The sequence below is a fragment of the Sciurus vulgaris genome, assembly GCF_902686455.1.
Source record: "Sciurus vulgaris genome assembly, chromosome: 2".
Taxonomy (NCBI): Eukaryota; Metazoa; Chordata; class Mammalia; order Rodentia; family Sciuridae; genus Sciurus; species Sciurus vulgaris.
The window spans coordinates 150,741,443-150,759,432 of record NC_136462.1 but is presented as its reverse complement, the minus strand read 5'-3'; the positions used below and the strand labels follow the sequence as shown (position 1 = coordinate 150,759,432).

Genomic DNA, 17,990 nt, shown 5'->3' with positions numbered 1-17,990 from the left:
AAGATGGAGTACAAGACTGCAGGATTCTTCCATGTATGGAATCCCTATCAATTTTGAAATAAGAAAATTTTAAAGTTCCAAACCATATTGGAAAATAGAAGCAAACAATGCTGATAGATTAGAAATTGTAAGGCTTATCAGGAATTCCAAGAAGATGGAATATAGGAGATAAGATGAAGAAAATCAAGCTCAAAATGGTCCCTGAATAGGGATGCTACAAATATGGATTCTGAGAATGCCCAAAGCTCAAAGTAAGTGGATACTGGTAGCTGGATACCTGGTTGGCTCTCTAAAAGAAGAGGAGCCAGGTAGGTCCTTCCTCTCTGGGTTTGCACACCTTACCTGGGAGCCCAGGCATCTACCTCCAGGAAGGAGTATTGAGTATGGAAACCCAAAGCAAGATGTCAGGGCAATACCATAGGTGATGGAAACACCCTGAAAATCAGAAAACGGTACATTTAATCAGCTGAGAATCACTTATTCCCACTTTACCATGGGAGACTAACTAACAAAGAATCTCAAATAAATATTTTCATGCAGAGCCAAGAATCAACAACACTGGATGAGAAATTACTTCATAAAGTAGATGGCAGAGCTAAACAATACTCAAGGAGACAAGATTTAATAGATCCCCTACATGGAGACTTTTAAAAATATAACTAATATTCTCAGAAGGATCTGAAGGATCTAATCACTCATAAAGTTAAAATTTTGTATTTATTTGGGTTTGTGTCCGTGTCCTCTATTCTGTACCATTGTTCTACCTGTCTATTTTGGTGCCAATACCATGCCATTTTTGTTTCTATTGCTAAAAAAAAGCATTTGACAAAATTGAAAAAAATTGTTCCTGATAAAAACTCACTGCAAACTATAGGAGGGAGCTCCTTCCATCCAAGAAAACTATCCATGAAAAGTCTCTACCCAACATCATAATTATGAAACTTAATGCTCCTCTCCTAAGATTAGGGGCAAGGCAGGTCCATTGCCTCTAACTATTTCTATTCAATATTACACTGGAGGTCCTAGCAAGTATCAAAGAGCAAGAAAAATAAAAATCATTCAGATATCCAGTAAAACTATCTTTACTTGCAAATGACATGATCATCCATATAGAAAAATCATACAAATAATTAAAAAGCTACTAGACCTAGCAAGTCAATTTAGCCACTGGCAGGATACATGTTTGATATTCAAAAATCAAGAAAAAATGTATATTAGAGATAAAACCACTCGATAAGGAAATTTTATAAGAACTCTTATTTATAAGCACACCCAAATTATGAAATATTTAGAGATGGATTGAAAACTATGCAAAACCCATATACTGGAAGCAACAAAACATCGCTGAGAGAAACTGAAGCAAAACTAAATATACAGGAAATAAAATAAGCTATGTTCAAGATTGGAACATTCGGAGAGTGCCTGTGGTGACTGAGGCCACAGCAGTGACCCCGTGAGAGAAAGGTGGGGATGACAGCAGATTGCTTTCCTTGGGCTTGGGTTAGAGCTGGAAATTTAAAACAGTTTGGAGTCAACACTGATTCCAACCATGGGTTTGTCAGCCTCTACTCCTGCTGTTCCAGTTCTGACCTCAAAAGCTTCAGATCATCAGACAGCATCACCATCTTCAGGATGCCCAATGCATGAAGGGAAAATGAAAGGCTGTTCAATGAATGTGGAACCCTCTGGTCCAACCTGTGAGAGCAAAGCATACTCTGGGCCTGCCCACCAAGATCGTGCATATGAGTATGTGGAGTGTCCTGTTACAGGTGCTGCTGCTAAGAATTAGGAGAACCTGGATCCTTCAAATCCAATGCCACCACCTAATCAAACACCAGCTCCAGATCAGCCCTTTCCTTTGTCTACCGTCAGAGAGGAGTCATCCATTCCACGAGCAGATTCAGAGAAAAAGTGGGTTTATCCTTCTGAACAGATGTTCTGGAATGCAATGTTGAGGAAAGGGTGGAAGTGGGGCTAGGGATATAGCTCAGTTGGTAGAGTGCTTGCCTTGCAAGCACAAGACCCTGGGTTCATTCCCCAGCACCACAAAAAAAAAAAAAAATGATGAATGAAAGGGTGGAAGTGGAAGGATGAGGATATTAGAAAGATATGTATAATATCATTAGAATTCACAATCAGAACAATGAACAGGCTTGGAAGGAGATTTTGAAGTGGGAAGCTCTTCATGCTGCGGAGTGTCCTTGTGGTCCATCATTGATCCGATTTGGAGGGAAAGCAAAAGAGTATTCACCAAGAGCAAGAATTCGTTCTTGGATGGGGTATGAGTTGCCCTTCGACAGGCATGATTGGATCATCAACCGCTGTGGCACAGAAGTAATATATGTGATAGATTACTACAATGGTGGCGAAGTCAACAAGGACTACCGGTTCACCATCCTGGATGTCTGCCCTGCCTTGGATTTGCTCTCAGCAGTATGGGACAGAATGAAAGTTGCTTGGTGGCACTGGACATCATAACCACTGTTTTGTTTGTGATGCAAAGTATGAACTTTTTTTTTTTTTCTGAGAGATACATTAAACTATTTCCCCAAACTGAATTGCACTCATGATGTAATGGAACCTTCAAGTGGGTAATCACACGTCATCCTCCACTTAGCAAAGGACCCTTGCTCCATTCAGTTTTAAGCTGCATTTTGCCTTGCAGTTTATAGCAGATCATTCTAAGTTTTCTTCCTGTTCGGTTTAAGTGGGAAGCAGTCCCTCAGCTTGTCCCTTAGCTGCAACACTATCTGTGTATTTCGTCTAGAAAAGTCTGAAAAACTTCTGAAAAAGAGTTCTTAGAAAGTGAGAAAAGTTGCTTTTTTCTTACTGTTTTCTCAAGAATATTTGAGAGGCAAAACCTGAAAGTCAGTGCACTGCTCATGAGCTTTTACCTGGTCAAATCTTTTAACTAAAATCATTTATTATAGATAAGCAATATCGTTTTTGAAAAGACTATTATTTCTGAAGTCTCCACAATTTAGTAGAGACCCTGAACAAAATGCAAAGCTATGGCTTGCACTCAGCAAGACTAAGGCGTATCTTGGCTCTCTAGATTCTCATTTATATGCATTTTTCAGATTGGGCCTTGTTAAAGTTTCAACTCACCATGAGGTGCTGATGCATATGCTTTGAAACATACATTTTAATTTTTAAAATACTTTTGTGTTGTTCTGACATGTAACTCTGCTCCCCCAAAACAGGTCTCTTCATTGTCCCTAGAATTTCAAGTTAGTCCAACTTTGAGTCCCATTTCTTCCTCCATTGGAAGCCTTCCCTCTGGGGTTGGGCTAATCCAGATTTAAAAACCTGGCTCAAGTCACAGTCCAGTGATTATATTTAGCTGAGTATTAACATTCACAAGAAGAGTATTTTTCTCACATGTAGTATGTTTGTATCAATTTACTGTCTCAATTTTTATGTTTTAAGAAAGCTTTAAGCTTGCTGTTGAAATTACTTGTCTCAATAACCCCAAAACTGGTTGTTCTAATTATAGCAGCATGTTACAAATGACTGTTTTTTTAAAGTGTTAATATTAAATCCTTTAATTTATCCTAAAAAAAAAAAAAAGATTGGAACATTCAATATTGTGTTAAACTATCAATTCTTTCTAAAAGGATCTAGAGAGTCAACCCAATCCAAATCAAAATCCAAATGTGCTTTTAATTTTTTTGTAAAAATTGAAAAGATGATATTAAAATTCTCAAAGAAATGAAAAGGAACTAGAAGAGCCAAAACAGCTTTGATTGCAGAAGAAGAACAAAGTCAAGAGGACTAATGGCACCTGTTGTCACGACTTACAAATCTCTGATAAGCAAGGCTCTGGAAGTCAAACAAGAATGAAAGTACAGCCCTAGTCACTAAGCAATGCTTCTGTGCATGTTATTTTTATGCACATGACATTGTAAGTCATTGTTACAGAACATAAAAGTGAAGTTTTGGCATAGGCTTCTGAACCATTTTTAAAGCTTAATGTACAGACCATCCTGTAGAACTTGAAACAGAAACAGAAGAGAGAGGGGGAAATTTTTTTATTACTCTTAACTCCAACTCACACTTGTGGCACAACCAGGTCAGGTAATGGAGATTAGAAAGAATTTTCAGAGAAGTGTTTGGAGAGAGCAAGAAGGAACTGGAATGTTGCACGTTCTTCTGAGAGAGAGAGAGAGAGAAAGAGAAAGAGAGAAATTTAAAAGAGCCTTCAAAGAGCATGAGGTTCCCTAGAGTTTCAAGAGCAGAAGGGGTAGAAGAAACAAAGAAGCCAAACACCGTGCTTGCTCTGATATCTAGCTTGACACTGCAATAGTTAATTGGAGATTTTAACTTTGCTACTATACAGGTCTTAGCAAGTGGGCCACTGTGCAAACCTGCACTTACATAGTGAAGTGACTGGAGAACTCATGTGACCTAGATGTAACCAGAAAAGTTCTGGGGCCTGCCCAGGTTTTCATTCAGAGGTAGAGGCAACTATATGTAAAATAACAGCCAGGGAAACAAATGAGGGGTGTATTTTAATACTTCTGCATGATGGAAATGATAATTATGTAATAAGTACTTATTTGACAAGAATGTTGATTTTAAGTAAACTGGAAGAGGGGGAGTATAGGGGAGACTAAAGGATAGGGAGTTGAAAGGTTATCTTCCTTAGAAGGAAATCACTCCATGACCCAACACTGAAAAATCAGTGTTTTATATAGAATGATGGAGCTAACTACCAAACAGTGGAGAGTTGAAAGTGGTTTCCTCTGAGAGCAGCAAATAAGCCTTGGGAAAGGAGCAGAGAGGGAGACTTGAAAGAATGAGGCGACACCAACTGTCCGGCCACCGGAGAAGTTCTGCTTTATTCAGAGAATGTGCACACTTTTATAGAGTGGAGAGAAGTCTCATAGGCCAGGGAGGGTATGGGACGGGGCGGTAGGTAATTGGGCAAGCTTTGTCACTAGGGGATTGAGACAGGGCGGTGGAGAGTGATTGGGTGCGGGGCCACATCAGCGGGAAACTGACACTCCGGAAGAGAAGCAGGATATGCACCATATTGCCCAGGTGTGGTTCCAAGAGGGGAGGGGGGGCTTTTGCAGCTGCTTGTGGGGGATTAGGCCTTATAAGACTGCTGATTTTCATAAATAAAAGCCTTGTGGTACCATTTTATTTTAAAAACTATATGTACCTGTTATTCTAATAATTATTATTTTTCATTGAAAAAAAAATCTTGAAGGGAAGTGACAGTGTTGGAAGAAAATTCAAGCTGACACTTTTCTGGATTGGGGGTACTATCGAGGAACGACCAGACAGCCAACGGCAAGCCATGTCTCACACACAAATCCTACCTCAAAATAGATCATGAACTTAAGAAAAAAAAATAGAAGAGGATCTTATATTCTTTGCCTTCAAAGAATTCTTAGTTTCATGTCAACAGCAAATAACAAGAGAAACTGATAACTTGGATTTCATTCAAATTAAAAACTTTTGATCCATGAAAGACCCTATTAAGAGAATAAAATGTAAGCTACAGGGTGAGGGAATATATTGGCAAACTATTTTCATAACAAAAAATTAACATTTAGAATATAAAGAGAATTCTCAAAACTCAACAGTAAAAATACGCTCTAAGTAGCAAATGGGCAAAGATATGAAGAGAAATTTCACCAAAGGGGACCTTCGGATGGCAAATAAGCACATGAAGAAATATTCAACATCATTAGCCAAAGGAACTACAATTGAAAACAGTGACAACCCCAAATGCTGGCATGGATGTGAAGAAACTGGATCACTCATACAAGGCTGGTAGGAATGCAAACTGGCACAGCTATTCTTGTAGTTTAGTCATTTATTTTAATTTACAAAAAATAATCCAAATGATTAGGATTTCAATATTTAGAGGATATTTTAAAAGTCATAGAAAACTGTAGCAGAATAACTTTGGGGTCAGGAAGACTTTTCTTAATGGTATAAAATGCAAAAATCATAAGTAAACACAAAGTGCAAAAATCAAATAAAAATGTTGATAAATTTGACTACATCAAAATAGAACTTCTATATACTCAAAAAAACTGAACAAAGTAAATCACAGCAAAAAAACCAATAAACAGACAAAATAAGGTTAAAAAACTGTTAATATTAAAGAAGTCCTACAAATCACTAACAAAAACTACCTAAAAGAAAAAAAGTGACAAACAATTCAGACGAAGGAAATACTAATGACGATCTCACTTATAATTATGGAAAGACAAGTTAAGGTTGAATACCATTTTTTAATTCTTGAGTGCCCAGAAGAAATGGAAGTGCAATTACATGGGTTTTGGGAAGTAGGTATGCAAACATTAAAGGTCATGTAGGTAATTTAGGCAATTATCTACTATCACTTAAAATGTGCATTCAGCCTAACTCAGCAATTTCATTTCCTAGAAAGACTTGCTCACCAGCATATGGAAGCAGATAAAAGATATCCATATCAGCAAATAAAAACAAACTTTATGTTAAATAATAGGAATATGGTGTGTGTATAATGAAAAATTATGAAGTAATTAAAAATAGTGATAGATCTACATGTAAGGCACAAAAATAACTCCAAGAAATAGTGATATTTTAAAAAGAAAACTGCATAACAATATGCCCAAGTTGATCTTGCATTTATAAAACAGAAAAAAATCTGAAACTGTGTATGTGTGTGTATATATACATAAATAGATATGATAATATTCATACCAAATTGTTAACAATGGCTACATCTAGGGAGGAGACTGGGATGGAATGGGCAAACACAAGAGACCACAGGATTTTTATACCATTGAATTTTTTTCCTCAGTTTGATTACTTTACTCAAGAACGTATTTATGTGTCATTCATCATTAAAAATGAACAACGCAGCACTTGAGACAGAGCCCAGCACATACCAAGTGCTCAACAATGCTAATTAAAACTTTAAAAATTAGTAAAATACTTTGAAATTTAAAAATTTAAGGATAATGCAGCAACAAGGGTCCGAAGACCAAGGGTTTATCTAACTGCCACATTAGGAGACTTTAGTAAAGTTATGGTGTTCATAAAGTAAAGTTTCTGGTGTTCATTTTCAAAATTGGATATGAGCTTTGAAACAGGGAACAGGAAAAAGGGGCATTGTTGGGGGGAAAAGAATTTCACCAAACCACCAAAAGAATTTAGGATTTTAGTGTATTTGCACAGAAAGACCTAGCCACAAGAAGCCAGATCAATGTTTCTAGAAGCCTTACTGAAGGACACACTTCACACATTTAAAGAGGTCAACGTACCTGTCAACTTTGCTGCAGAAGTGGTGGAAACCCCATTGAGCTCACTAGTACTCCTTTTCACGGGTCTTGGCTTATATTCTCGTTTGGGGATAGTAGATGCAGCCATAATTCTGTAACACACATTGGAACCTGAGTCAGACATTTGATGAAGACAGCAGAGCTTCCAAACATACCTTCACTCTGCCCTGATAAGCAAACAAACCCAGGTTACAAGTGTGGTCAGGGAGATGATGCTTTTTACACACTTATTCCTGAATAGTCCTAAGGGACAGAAATCACATACTAAATGTAGTTTTCCAATTATCTATGTGAGCTTCTCATTGAAATTCATTTCGAAGACCATTTGTCCTCATAAGTCCCAGAGGCATTTAGCAAGTGGAACCTCAACCACACTAGCTGCCTTCTTCATTCCCCTCTGATGGATAATTGTGAAAATAGCCTTTTGTAAGAACTAGATGACTATCTAGTGGATGCTTCAAGACTGGACACATGTTTTATCTTCCTTCTAGAATCAGGGCATTGACTTGAGAGAAAATCTCTCAGATTTGTTATTGCCATTGACAAAATGCTGGGTAAAACAATTTTCTGTTATTAAGTTTGTTTAAAACATAGGGTATTAGTGGGGTTTTTTTTAGATCAACACTTTAATTTGTGGGATTGCTGTGCATATTAATCATGTTATTACTAATTTTCAAAAATATATAAACAATATTGATCATTAAAGCCACAAGGCACATACATCAACATTTCTTCCATCTTTCAAATTATGCTGTTGACTTTTTCAATTGCTCTTCCTGTCAACCTGGTTTTTTTTTTTTTTTTGGTTACCAGGGATTGAACTCAGGGGCACTCAACCACTGAGTCACATCCCCAGCCCTATTTTGTATTTTATTTATTTTAGACTGAGTTGCTTAGCACCTAGCTTTTACTGAGGCTGTCTTTGAACTCATGATCCTCCTGCCTCAGCCTCCCAAGATGCTGGAATTACAGGCATGTGCCACCATGCCCAGCTTAGCCTGGTATTTTTACTAGTGAAGTAAAAACATCTATTGTGTGGATATTGACGTATTTTCTGAATATCATCCCACTCTTCTCTGCATGCCCCTACATGCTGGGAAGAGTATATACCATGGCCATTCCCAGCTTGTAAGTGGAGAGTAAAGTTCAGCCAGTAGGCAAGGAAGCTGAACAGCTCTGTAAAGGTCAACCTCCAAGGTGAGCAGGAGAGCCCTTTGTTTGAATGCTCTAACCCCAGGTGAGAGAAAGAGGACTTTAATGAAAAGAAAAAGGAGAAAAGCTATCAGACCTCTTTTCCCCGTTCTGACTTATTGGCCAATGTCACATTAATTATCTGTCCCATCCCACACTCAACCGTGGAAGCCAATTAAAGAAAATTCAACACAGAATGGGGCAGAGGGAATGGGAGATGGAGAGACAGAGATTGATTTCAATTGACTTGAGCTCTGCAGCCCATGGTTATAAAGAAGGTAAAGGACCTTACCTCATCTGTAGCTTGCTCTGCAACTCCTGCAGAATCTCTGTGGACTGTTTGTGATAGTCTAAAGCTGCCTCTATAAACACGGCCAACTGGCTGACTTGCTCTACCTGCAGCAGAAGTGCAAAATTACTCCATGGAGGCCAGAGCCCATGTAATGTCCAGAGAGAGGTGCCCAGCAACAAAGACCCAGCTTTGCAGGGAAGCACAACGTCTGCCTTGGCTCTGGTCCATTTCATTTCATTCCATCTTGGAACCCTGCATAATAACCATACAGGCTGTGGTATAGAACTGTAGATGTTGGAAAAACATGTTCAAATTTATCTGTGATTATGAATTTTATGTAACTCAATAATATGCCTTCTTTTCCAATTAGGTGATGATATTCTATGGAACTTTTTATGTTTATAAATGATCCGAAAATGGAGGAGGAAAGCTTTTCCAACTGTAAGTGAAGCCCAACATCTAGTAAATGAACTTTGTGAAGTGTCTGTATGGGCGCTTTCTAGCTAAGTGAAATCCAGAAACTAAGTAAATTAAGCTATTCTCAGAAAAGAAGGGGGTGCCCAAGAGCATGTGCTCCAGGGCAAAGAATCCCCCTATTTTTTTTTTTTTTTGTTGTTGTTGCTACCAGCAGAAAATATTTCCCCTGAACATACAGTGGAAAGGAATGAACTACCAAGACTCTGACGTCTTTCTTTCCCACAAATCGACACATTCATAAAATTAGTGGTCAACCTACAATAGATGCTTAAACAAACAAACAAACAAAACAAAACAAAACCAAAGCTATGACTGGTGAGCAAAGTTTGGAAGACCTAGAGACATGTAATTTAAGCAAGAGCAATCTTCAGGGGGCCCAAGAGCTTTCCTGCTACCCCTCAAGGTTAAGGAACTGTTTTAGGAAGTAAGGATTAATAAAAACTTATTTCTGGAAGCATCAGATGATGCAAGCCTGCAGAGGCTGAGCTGATGCCCCCAGCATTAATCCCATGAATGCCAAATCTGGACAGAGTCACAAATCAAAATTGCTCTTCCCCAGTTTCCCCAAAGCTCAGGCATCATTCTCATGTATCACATTCTAATCAGCTTTAGGGGAAAATCTGCCTGCTTGTTCATTCATACATTCTCACCTGTGTAACTAGGCATGGACTTGCTTGTTTTCACAGATTCAAGATGTTTTCATGTGTTGATGCAGACTATTATTTTACTGCCTGCTTTATAATTTTCTTTAACCAATTATACTATTTTAAACATGGTCTCAATATACATCTAAGATATACATGGAATTCATCTGGATATGGTGGGACATACATATAATTCCAGCAACTGGGGAAGCTGATGCAGGAGGATTCCAAGTAAAAGGTCAGCATCAGCAAACTTAGTAAGACACTGGCTTAAAATAAAATAAAAAGAGCGAGGGATGCCGCTCAGTGGTAGGGAGCATCCCTGGTTACACTCCCCAATACAAAAAAAAAAAAAAAAAAAAAAAAAAAAAAAAAAAGGTAGGCATGGAATTCTACTTGTGTCAAAATGTGATCAGCATTTGAATTAAGGAGATCCCCTGGTGTTACATTTACTTTACCATGCTCTGTGGCTGGAAAAGCAGCAAGCCTAGACTTAAATTTCCAAAAACCCAATAAACAAAACAAAGACAGCCTGGCCCCAACAAAATCCTAAGGATTTCTTAAATTTCATCTCTTTGGCTTTTACACATACTTTTGAATAAGTCTGGCACCATGGCCTAACAGGATCATGGCAGAATTTGCTACAAAAGAATTTTTCTTCCTTATAGTGCTCAAGTTGTATGCTCGGTAAAAATCTGTGCCACACCTCTGTCTTTAGTAAAATTAATGTGTCCTAATTTATGCCCCACTTTTAAATATGTTTGGTGTTTTAGAATTTTTAAAGGAAGAATAAAAGAGTTAAATGAATACCTCTTGAAACATATGTGGGTTGTTAGGGGGCAGGGTCTGCAAATTACAAGCTATTCTCTCTGAAGTGGCTAAAATGCATGATTATATAATCAAGAAATGCAGTTGAGGCTGGCTTTGGGAAGACAGTGAATGTCAGAGCCCCTTAAAGCTTGGGAGGTAACAGCAGTGCTACTCAATGCCTGCATATAGTACATGTTAAGTGCAAGACCTGTGATGCTACAAATGGATTATCCTTCTGTAACTGTCAGAAAATGGAAGCTTTCATTTCATGGTTTTCCAGGCCATGAGCATCAAACTGTGCTAGGGATCAGCAAAGGTAGACTTTGATTCCCAAAGCTGCAATTAGAATTAAATACCTGGACAAGAAACACCAAGATAGAGCAACAAAAGAACCAAAATCTATGTAGAAGGTGAAAAGTTCCTCCACTGGACACACCACTCAATTTGGATCCACCTCTGTTGGATCAGGGATATGGTGGCTTAATTTCATTTACAGGCTGGGACCTTGAGAGCAAAATGTGACCTCACCATATGGAAAAGTTTACCTGACATTCAAAGGAACAGAATTACCAGAGAAATACCTGTCTTCTCTCATACCCAGTTCAGATGCCTACAGTAAGAAACTCACAATGCAAACAGACTTCACCATTAGGCTAGAGGTCAAGGAAGCACAGCCCAGGCACAAGCAGAGGTGTTTGACAAATGCATGGAGTGAGAACCATGAAGATATCTGGGAGATTCATGGAACCATAAAACCAGAGGGAACTCGTGACAGAATAAGGTCCCACCAAGATGTCCAGGGCCTAATTCCCCAAACCCAAGAATAAGTTCCTTTGCATAGCAAAAGGAACTTCGCAGATACAATTAAATTAAGCATCTTGAGATGGGGAGATTATCTTGAATTATGGGGGTGACCCAATGTAATCACAAGGGTCCTTTAAGAGGGTTAGAGTGAGAGCAGAAAACATGACAATGAATGCAGAGGTCAGAGCAAAAGATCTAAAACTCTTCAGCTTTTATTTATTTATTTATTTTGCATGTACTGGGGGTTGAACCCATGGGTACTCTACCACTGAGTTATATTCCCAACCCTTATTTTTTATTTTGAGACAGGGTATTGCTAGTCGTCCAGGCTGGCCTGGAACTTCCCATCCTCCTGCCTCAACCATGTCCAAGCTGATGCTAGCTCTGAAGATGGAGGAATGAGCCAAAAAGCCAAGGAATGAAGTTGGTCTTTAGTAGCTGGAAAAAGCAAGTAAATTGATTCCTTTCTGGAACCTCCAGAAGGAAGGCTGCCTTGCCAGTACCTTGATCATAGGACTTAAAACCTCCAGGCTATATGATAATAAATCTGTGTTCCTTTAAGTCATCATATTTGTGACCCTAATAACAGCTGTTTCAGCCTATTAAACTAAGAAAATGCTAACAAAGGGATTAGTGCAGGTTAGGGTCCCCTGTTTGGGAGGGAGCAGGTGTTGCAGGTGCTGCTAACCAAATTCAAAATGTAATGAATCCTCTGTGGCTGGGCCTGGCGTCTTCACTGATGCCTCAGCTTTACCCCATGGTACCTCACCCTCTTTCCAGGGTGGGTGGGATGGACTTCATTTCTCTCCCATAGCAGACTATGCACACAGCATATCAGTCCATGTGTCACTTATGGATGTATTTAACCTTCTCTCAAGCTGCAAGCCAATGGTTGATCAGTGCATGAGGCTGTTGGGATTACCTGGCCCTGGAGATGGTGGCAGGTCACGGATGTCCCCAACTATAGTGGATCAAGGGCATGAAATATTCCTACTGTTTCTAGCAGTGGAAACCCTAGGGACAATTGGGTGGTATCTGAGCCATGGTCTCGTCTTATGGACCAACTTCAAAAGGCTTGGGCTTACCCAAAAGAAGAAGGGCTCCAAGGACTGCAACACACAGTAGGACCTTTTAGGTCAGTTCACTAAAAGAGTAATGTGGAAACTGGGGTGGCCAAGGAGGAGCAGGATGTGACCCCTCCTCCTCAGACTCATTGGCAGCCAAGGTAGAGAGGGGCACCCTCTTGAAGGCTATGGTGACAACAGAAAGAGAACCATGATGTGAATGGGTGATACTCTATCCAGGTGCCTGAAATCCCCATGCATGAGAAAAGAAATGCACATCGTTAGAAGATAGCAAACCCTCTTCTTTGTTTTTTTTATTGGTTCTTTTTAGTTATACATGACAAAATTGATAAAATTATACATGCATGGAATATATCTTATTCTAATCAGGGCCCTAGTCTTATGGATATACACAATGATGGGATTCACTGTGGTGCATTCTTATATACACATAGGAAAGTTATGTCAGATTAAACCGTCTTCTCTCATAAGTGAAATTACACACTTCCCATGGAGGCTATCTTCAATTTCCTTGCTCTATCATATATAGACTTCATCCCTTTTTGGAGTCCTCAGAGAAGCCAAAAGAAATTTTCTTGTGTATTTTGCAGTCTGGTCATAAAAAGTGTCTTTTTTCAATTAATTCAAAGTTTTTACTCAGAGTTTCTGAACAAAGCTTGAATAAGGCAATTAAATTAATAAGATGGATAATAATCCCTTACATTTTCATTCTCCAATTTATACAACAAAAGAACTTCTCAAATGCAGTTGCTCGGTTGCCTGATATTTGTCAAGTGAAAGCAACTTTCCCAGGGCATATGCATAAGTAGAGACAAAGCCAGAACCAGAAACAGGTCTCTTACTTTTTGCTGGGTATGCTTTCTGCTGGCCCAGTATTTCCTGATGCATTGTATTCCACTCCTGAAATGTCAACAACTATAATATTATGGAGCAGGTCTAGTTGAATAAGTTTGGCAAATTGCCAACTATATCCTCTCTTAGATGTTGCTCAGAGATTAATCTTTCATATTATCCTATAGAGTCTAGAACATCTTGGGATAAGAAACTGTTGTTCAGTTTTGTTTAACCCCAGATTTCTCAAATTTATTTGACCCTAAGAGAGACAGTACAACTGCAACATGCTAGTAGCCCATGCAATTGATTTGGGAAAATGCAACTTTAGACCAATGACAAGAACCCAAGAATTTAGAATCTAGTAACGCCACTGTTCTTGGGAACCCATGGATGAAGGATCCCTGGTTCTGGGGGATTTGTACCAAAATAGTTAGTGGACAGTGCAGGGGCCTGGCTTTCCTGGACTGAAATAGATATCTATGCAATATATCCAGTTTCTGCTTAAGGTCAAGGACCTACATCTGATGATGTTAAATTGTGAGGAATAAAATTCTGTGCAAAAACAAAAGAGGAAAGTGTTAACAAGCCCTTGGGGGATTCATCATTCCCAAGACATGCAATGAAGGCTCAGAGTCAACTTGCTGATTTTCCTACAACCGCACCTCATAATCAATGGTGGCAGGCACAATGGCCTTTTTCAGGGAACCTTGCCAAACCTAGTTCAGGAAAAGGATTCAGTCATAAGCCTGGCCCTCTGGAATCCCTTGAAAGCCAGAGGATCAAAACACCCCCAGTTTGCATCACCACCTCTAGAATAGTGAAGCTACTTGGTCTCAAATAAGAAGTGAAATGATGCTCAAGGTCTCTAATCCAGCTCTTAATCAACAGCTGCAATAAGGAACCAAAGAAGACTCTTCTCCACTTTCCCATTGCAATTCTGGAAAAAAATAGATGAGAAAATAGATAGAACTTTTGCTTAGGAATGTTAGAGTGAACACTTCAGGTCTCTGCACCATCTCCTCCTTTCCACAGCAAAGGTGGAGAAATGACACTGGTGAGCCTGGAGGCCTGGCATCTGCTTGGTCCTGCTAACCAGGGCATCTGGACACAGCACTAAAAGGCAGTAGGGCCCTGTCTCTGGGCTTTGTATTCTTTAAGAAAGTGGGATTGTGAGGAGGCCAAGAGATCATGTGTCATCTTGCTTTTTGTTCTGTGCAAATTGTTCTGTGGGTGGTTCCGAGGTCTAGACTTCAGGCCTGGGACAGCTACCTGGACATTTAATGTGGGTCCAGGCCCAAGGTGCCTCTTCCAACAAGGTTTCCCAGAACATCTTATCCTCTGGGTAGGGGGCTAGTATGTAATTCTTGTTTGGTTCCTGTTTTTCAGTTGGGAGAATGCAGTTATGAGGACAGAGGGGTGACCACACCCTGGAATTCCCTAAAAATGGCCTGTTAGTCAGAAAGTCCTAGAAAGAGTTGTATAAACTGCATTTGGTGACCCAAGAAATAATGTCTGTTGATTCCAGTTAGGGTTCTTCTCAAATCAGGCAGAGCTTTGGCAAGCAATTTTTTTAGGCATCCTCTGGTGAAGTTTTGTTGTTTCTTAGTCAGGACAGTTAAGACACGTGGGCTGAAGAAGAAAAGCACTGGCTGCTCCCTGGAATGAGATTTGAGCCTTTGAATTGCTAGTGCCAGGTAAACATGGTCAGGAAGCACCAAATACGCCATCTCAAGTGTTTTCCCTTCACACTATGTACTTGGCTTATTTATTTTCTTTGGAATACATACTTCTAAGTCCTCTTTCTAGCCCTTCTTCACTCCCCCCTCCTGCCCTGCGGATTAGATTGGGGAATGTTCTCTCATTAGCAGGATGGCTTACTCTGCCTCAATAACAGGCTCCACATGGCCAGAGGCCCAGCGAGGGCTACTTGCCCAGTTTCAGCATCTCAGATTGTGTCCAAGTGTATGTCAGGTTTACTTTACCAGGGCTGGCTTCCATCAACTGAGGGTGCAAGGAGTAGAAAGTGTTTCTTTAGTACTTTGAGCCCATGCCAACACAGGTGACGAGCAGGTCAGCATTTTATTAATTGTTGGGTGTTTTCATCAATTAAGATGTATCCCCTGATTACAACTTGACTTTTGTGTCTATTTCTCAATAAGTCAGAACTCAAAGTGGTGAGTACTATGATGGATATCCCCAAATCTCTAACCCTGGATAACATAAACATCTCTCTCCTGTGTCTGAAAGAAGCATCAGGTCTCTGCTGTCTTCCACTGTTCCCCTGAGCCACATTTTTTGTGCACCTGTCTCCAGCAGCTACCATGTAAGGTGGAAACACTGTTGAACCCATCAGGCACTGGCGGGACTTGCTGATTCCCTGTATTTAACCTGGGAATTAGACAGGTCCCAGGCAACTTTAGTTAGTGCCAAGATCATTTCCTAAGAGAAAATTCAGCCATTGTCAGCCATCTAGAAGCACAGTTTCTCACCATGAAAGAAAGCAGACATGGCTAAAGAGACTGAGTGACAAAAGCTGGATGAAGTTGGTGATGAAGAGGGAGGAGGAGGCCAGAGTTCCATGGGCTGCAGAACCACTGGCCTATGCCTGGTCATTGGGAATGGCGTAAAGACAGGGCTGAAGATTCAATGCATGCCTTACCCCCCCCCCCCCATATATTAGCACTCTGCCTTTCCCCCGACAGATCACATCCAAAGTTTGTCCCCTAAGCACCAGGCAATGTCAGCATTAGCACATCAGGTACAAGGAGTGAACTGGAGGAAATTTTCTATAATTTTCCTGGTAACAGGAGAAAAATAGCCATACTAGTTGGACATGAGAATGACCTTTCTGATTCTAACCTCAAAAAGAGAACAAAGATGGCCTTTTGGGATATATATATATATATATATGGCCTTTTGGGATATATATATATATATATATATATATATATATATATATATATAACTTGTGAGTCTCTTCAGCTATAAACCTGAGACGGGGAAGGTCAAAGCAAGTGTGCCTTGATAGGGGGCTGTTACCAGTGCCCCCTGAGCCTCATTGTCATGGGATGCTCAGCAAATGGCAACTTTTGTCACTAGTATCATCACCACTATCATCATTATGGTAGGAATCAGCAAACACAGTGCACAGGATAACCACTGAGGTCAGCATGAGGAAAGGTGGAAAGAGAAAGGGAAGGAGCCCAGTGCCAAAGCAGTCTGGACAGCCCTTCACAATCTCATTACTTTGGTCTCTTCTTACATCAATGGCTGGTTTTCAGGTGCCTCTGTCAAAAGGGCAGAGATAGTAGGCAATCCCTGATGCCAGCCAGAGCAGCCTCCTTGGTAGAGTGTGGATCCAAGGAGCTGAACTGAGGGGCAGCTCCAGTTCCCCAGAGCTGAACAGGGGTACCACCACTCACCTGCAGGAATTCCCAAGGAAAGTTCTGAGACCACACCAGAGCAGAGCCAACACCAGTGACCCTATGGAGCTTGGGTTAAGGACTAGCTCCCACTTCTGCCAGGGCAGGGCAGAAGGGGTGAGCCTATCTGTGACAAGCAGAATACTTGTCACTGTCAAAGAATGGACAAATAACTGTTTTTATCATGTAGGGATTATTTTTTGACTTTTCATTGACACTGAGGGGAAATCTGAGGTCTCTCAAGTCAACTGCCAAGGCCAGCTCTACTAAGTTAGGCTTCACTCAAGGAGAACTTTGCAAAAATCATTGTGGAGGTTCATGCACAAAGGTCATGAACAGAGCACACAGATTAGGCAGCATGTCTGACATGCAAAATACAACCTCAGCACGTAAATCTGCTAATGGACCCCAAGCTGTCAGGGCATTTGTTATGGCCCCATAAGGAGTATCTGATACATGTCATACCTCAAAAACATTTTCTAAATACTTCAAACAAATTAAATATGGTGATCTGAAACAAAAAAAAAATGCCTGTTGCTTGAGGACAATTTCAAGAGGAAATGTATATAGTTAAGCAAAATATACCAAGAGACAGCAAAGTGTTATGCCTCCTCCTATTTCCCATAAAATGTAAAAATAAAAAAAAAATTAAAAGGAGAAACATAATAGAGTGTAGTTTTCAATTCTCAATGGTTTAATGGGCATGAGAAATTTCAAAACAATTTCTCCATTTGGGAATATTAGTCCTCTGAGATTTAGTGAATTGTCAATACTGGATAAAATTCCTCCACATATCACCATGAACTAGAAAGTGCTTCATACACTTTGTTTGAACTGACTTAAAAAGATGAAAGTCCTTGGTGTACTTTTTAACAAGCGGCTATAAGTATGATATGTTTTTGAAGATAAATAAATCCCCTGACTTGTCACCGGTTTGAAAGTTTAACAAATGAGTCCAAAACTAATGCTGGCTTCAAAGACACCAGGCTGAGGACCAGGACTCAGGCAGGAGGCAGGTGGCTGTGACCTCTTCCACTCAGGCAGTAAAAATGCTGAGTGACTCCTCATAACCAAGGCAAATGAGGGAAGCCCTCAGTTTGTTAATGGGGAATTACTCATCCCCATTTCATTCAATGCCACTTGGA

The 17,990-nt window shown here is 39.9% G+C and overlaps 1 protein-coding gene and 1 pseudogene across 8 annotated transcripts in view; one reads left to right on the top strand and one right to left on the bottom strand.

Annotated features, from left to right (window-relative positions):
- Positions 1 to 17,990, bottom strand: part of LOC306654118 (endophilin-A3) — a 578,788-nt gene that overhangs the window by 414,112 nt on the left and 146,686 nt on the right. For 5 of the 7 annotated variants that reach the window (XM_079127386.1, XM_079127382.1, XM_079127383.1 and 2 more), the window contains 2 exons: positions 8,770 to 8,873; positions 7,269 to 7,378 (listed from right to left, as the gene is read on the bottom strand). In XM_079127386.1, coding sequence (XP_078983512.1) covers positions 7,269 to 7,378; positions 8,770 to 8,873 — 214 coding nt within the window. Of the gene's footprint in view, positions 1 to 7,268; positions 7,379 to 8,769; positions 8,874 to 17,990 lie in introns of those variants that run through there. The other 2 variants (XM_079127387.1, XM_079127380.1) reach the window with 2 other exon arrangements.
- LOC306654123 (holocytochrome c-type synthase-like) lies at positions 1,529 to 2,478 on the top strand (annotated as a pseudogene). Its single transcript has 2 exons — positions 1,529 to 1,991; positions 2,104 to 2,478. The product of its transcript is annotated as a holocytochrome c-type synthase-like (transcript).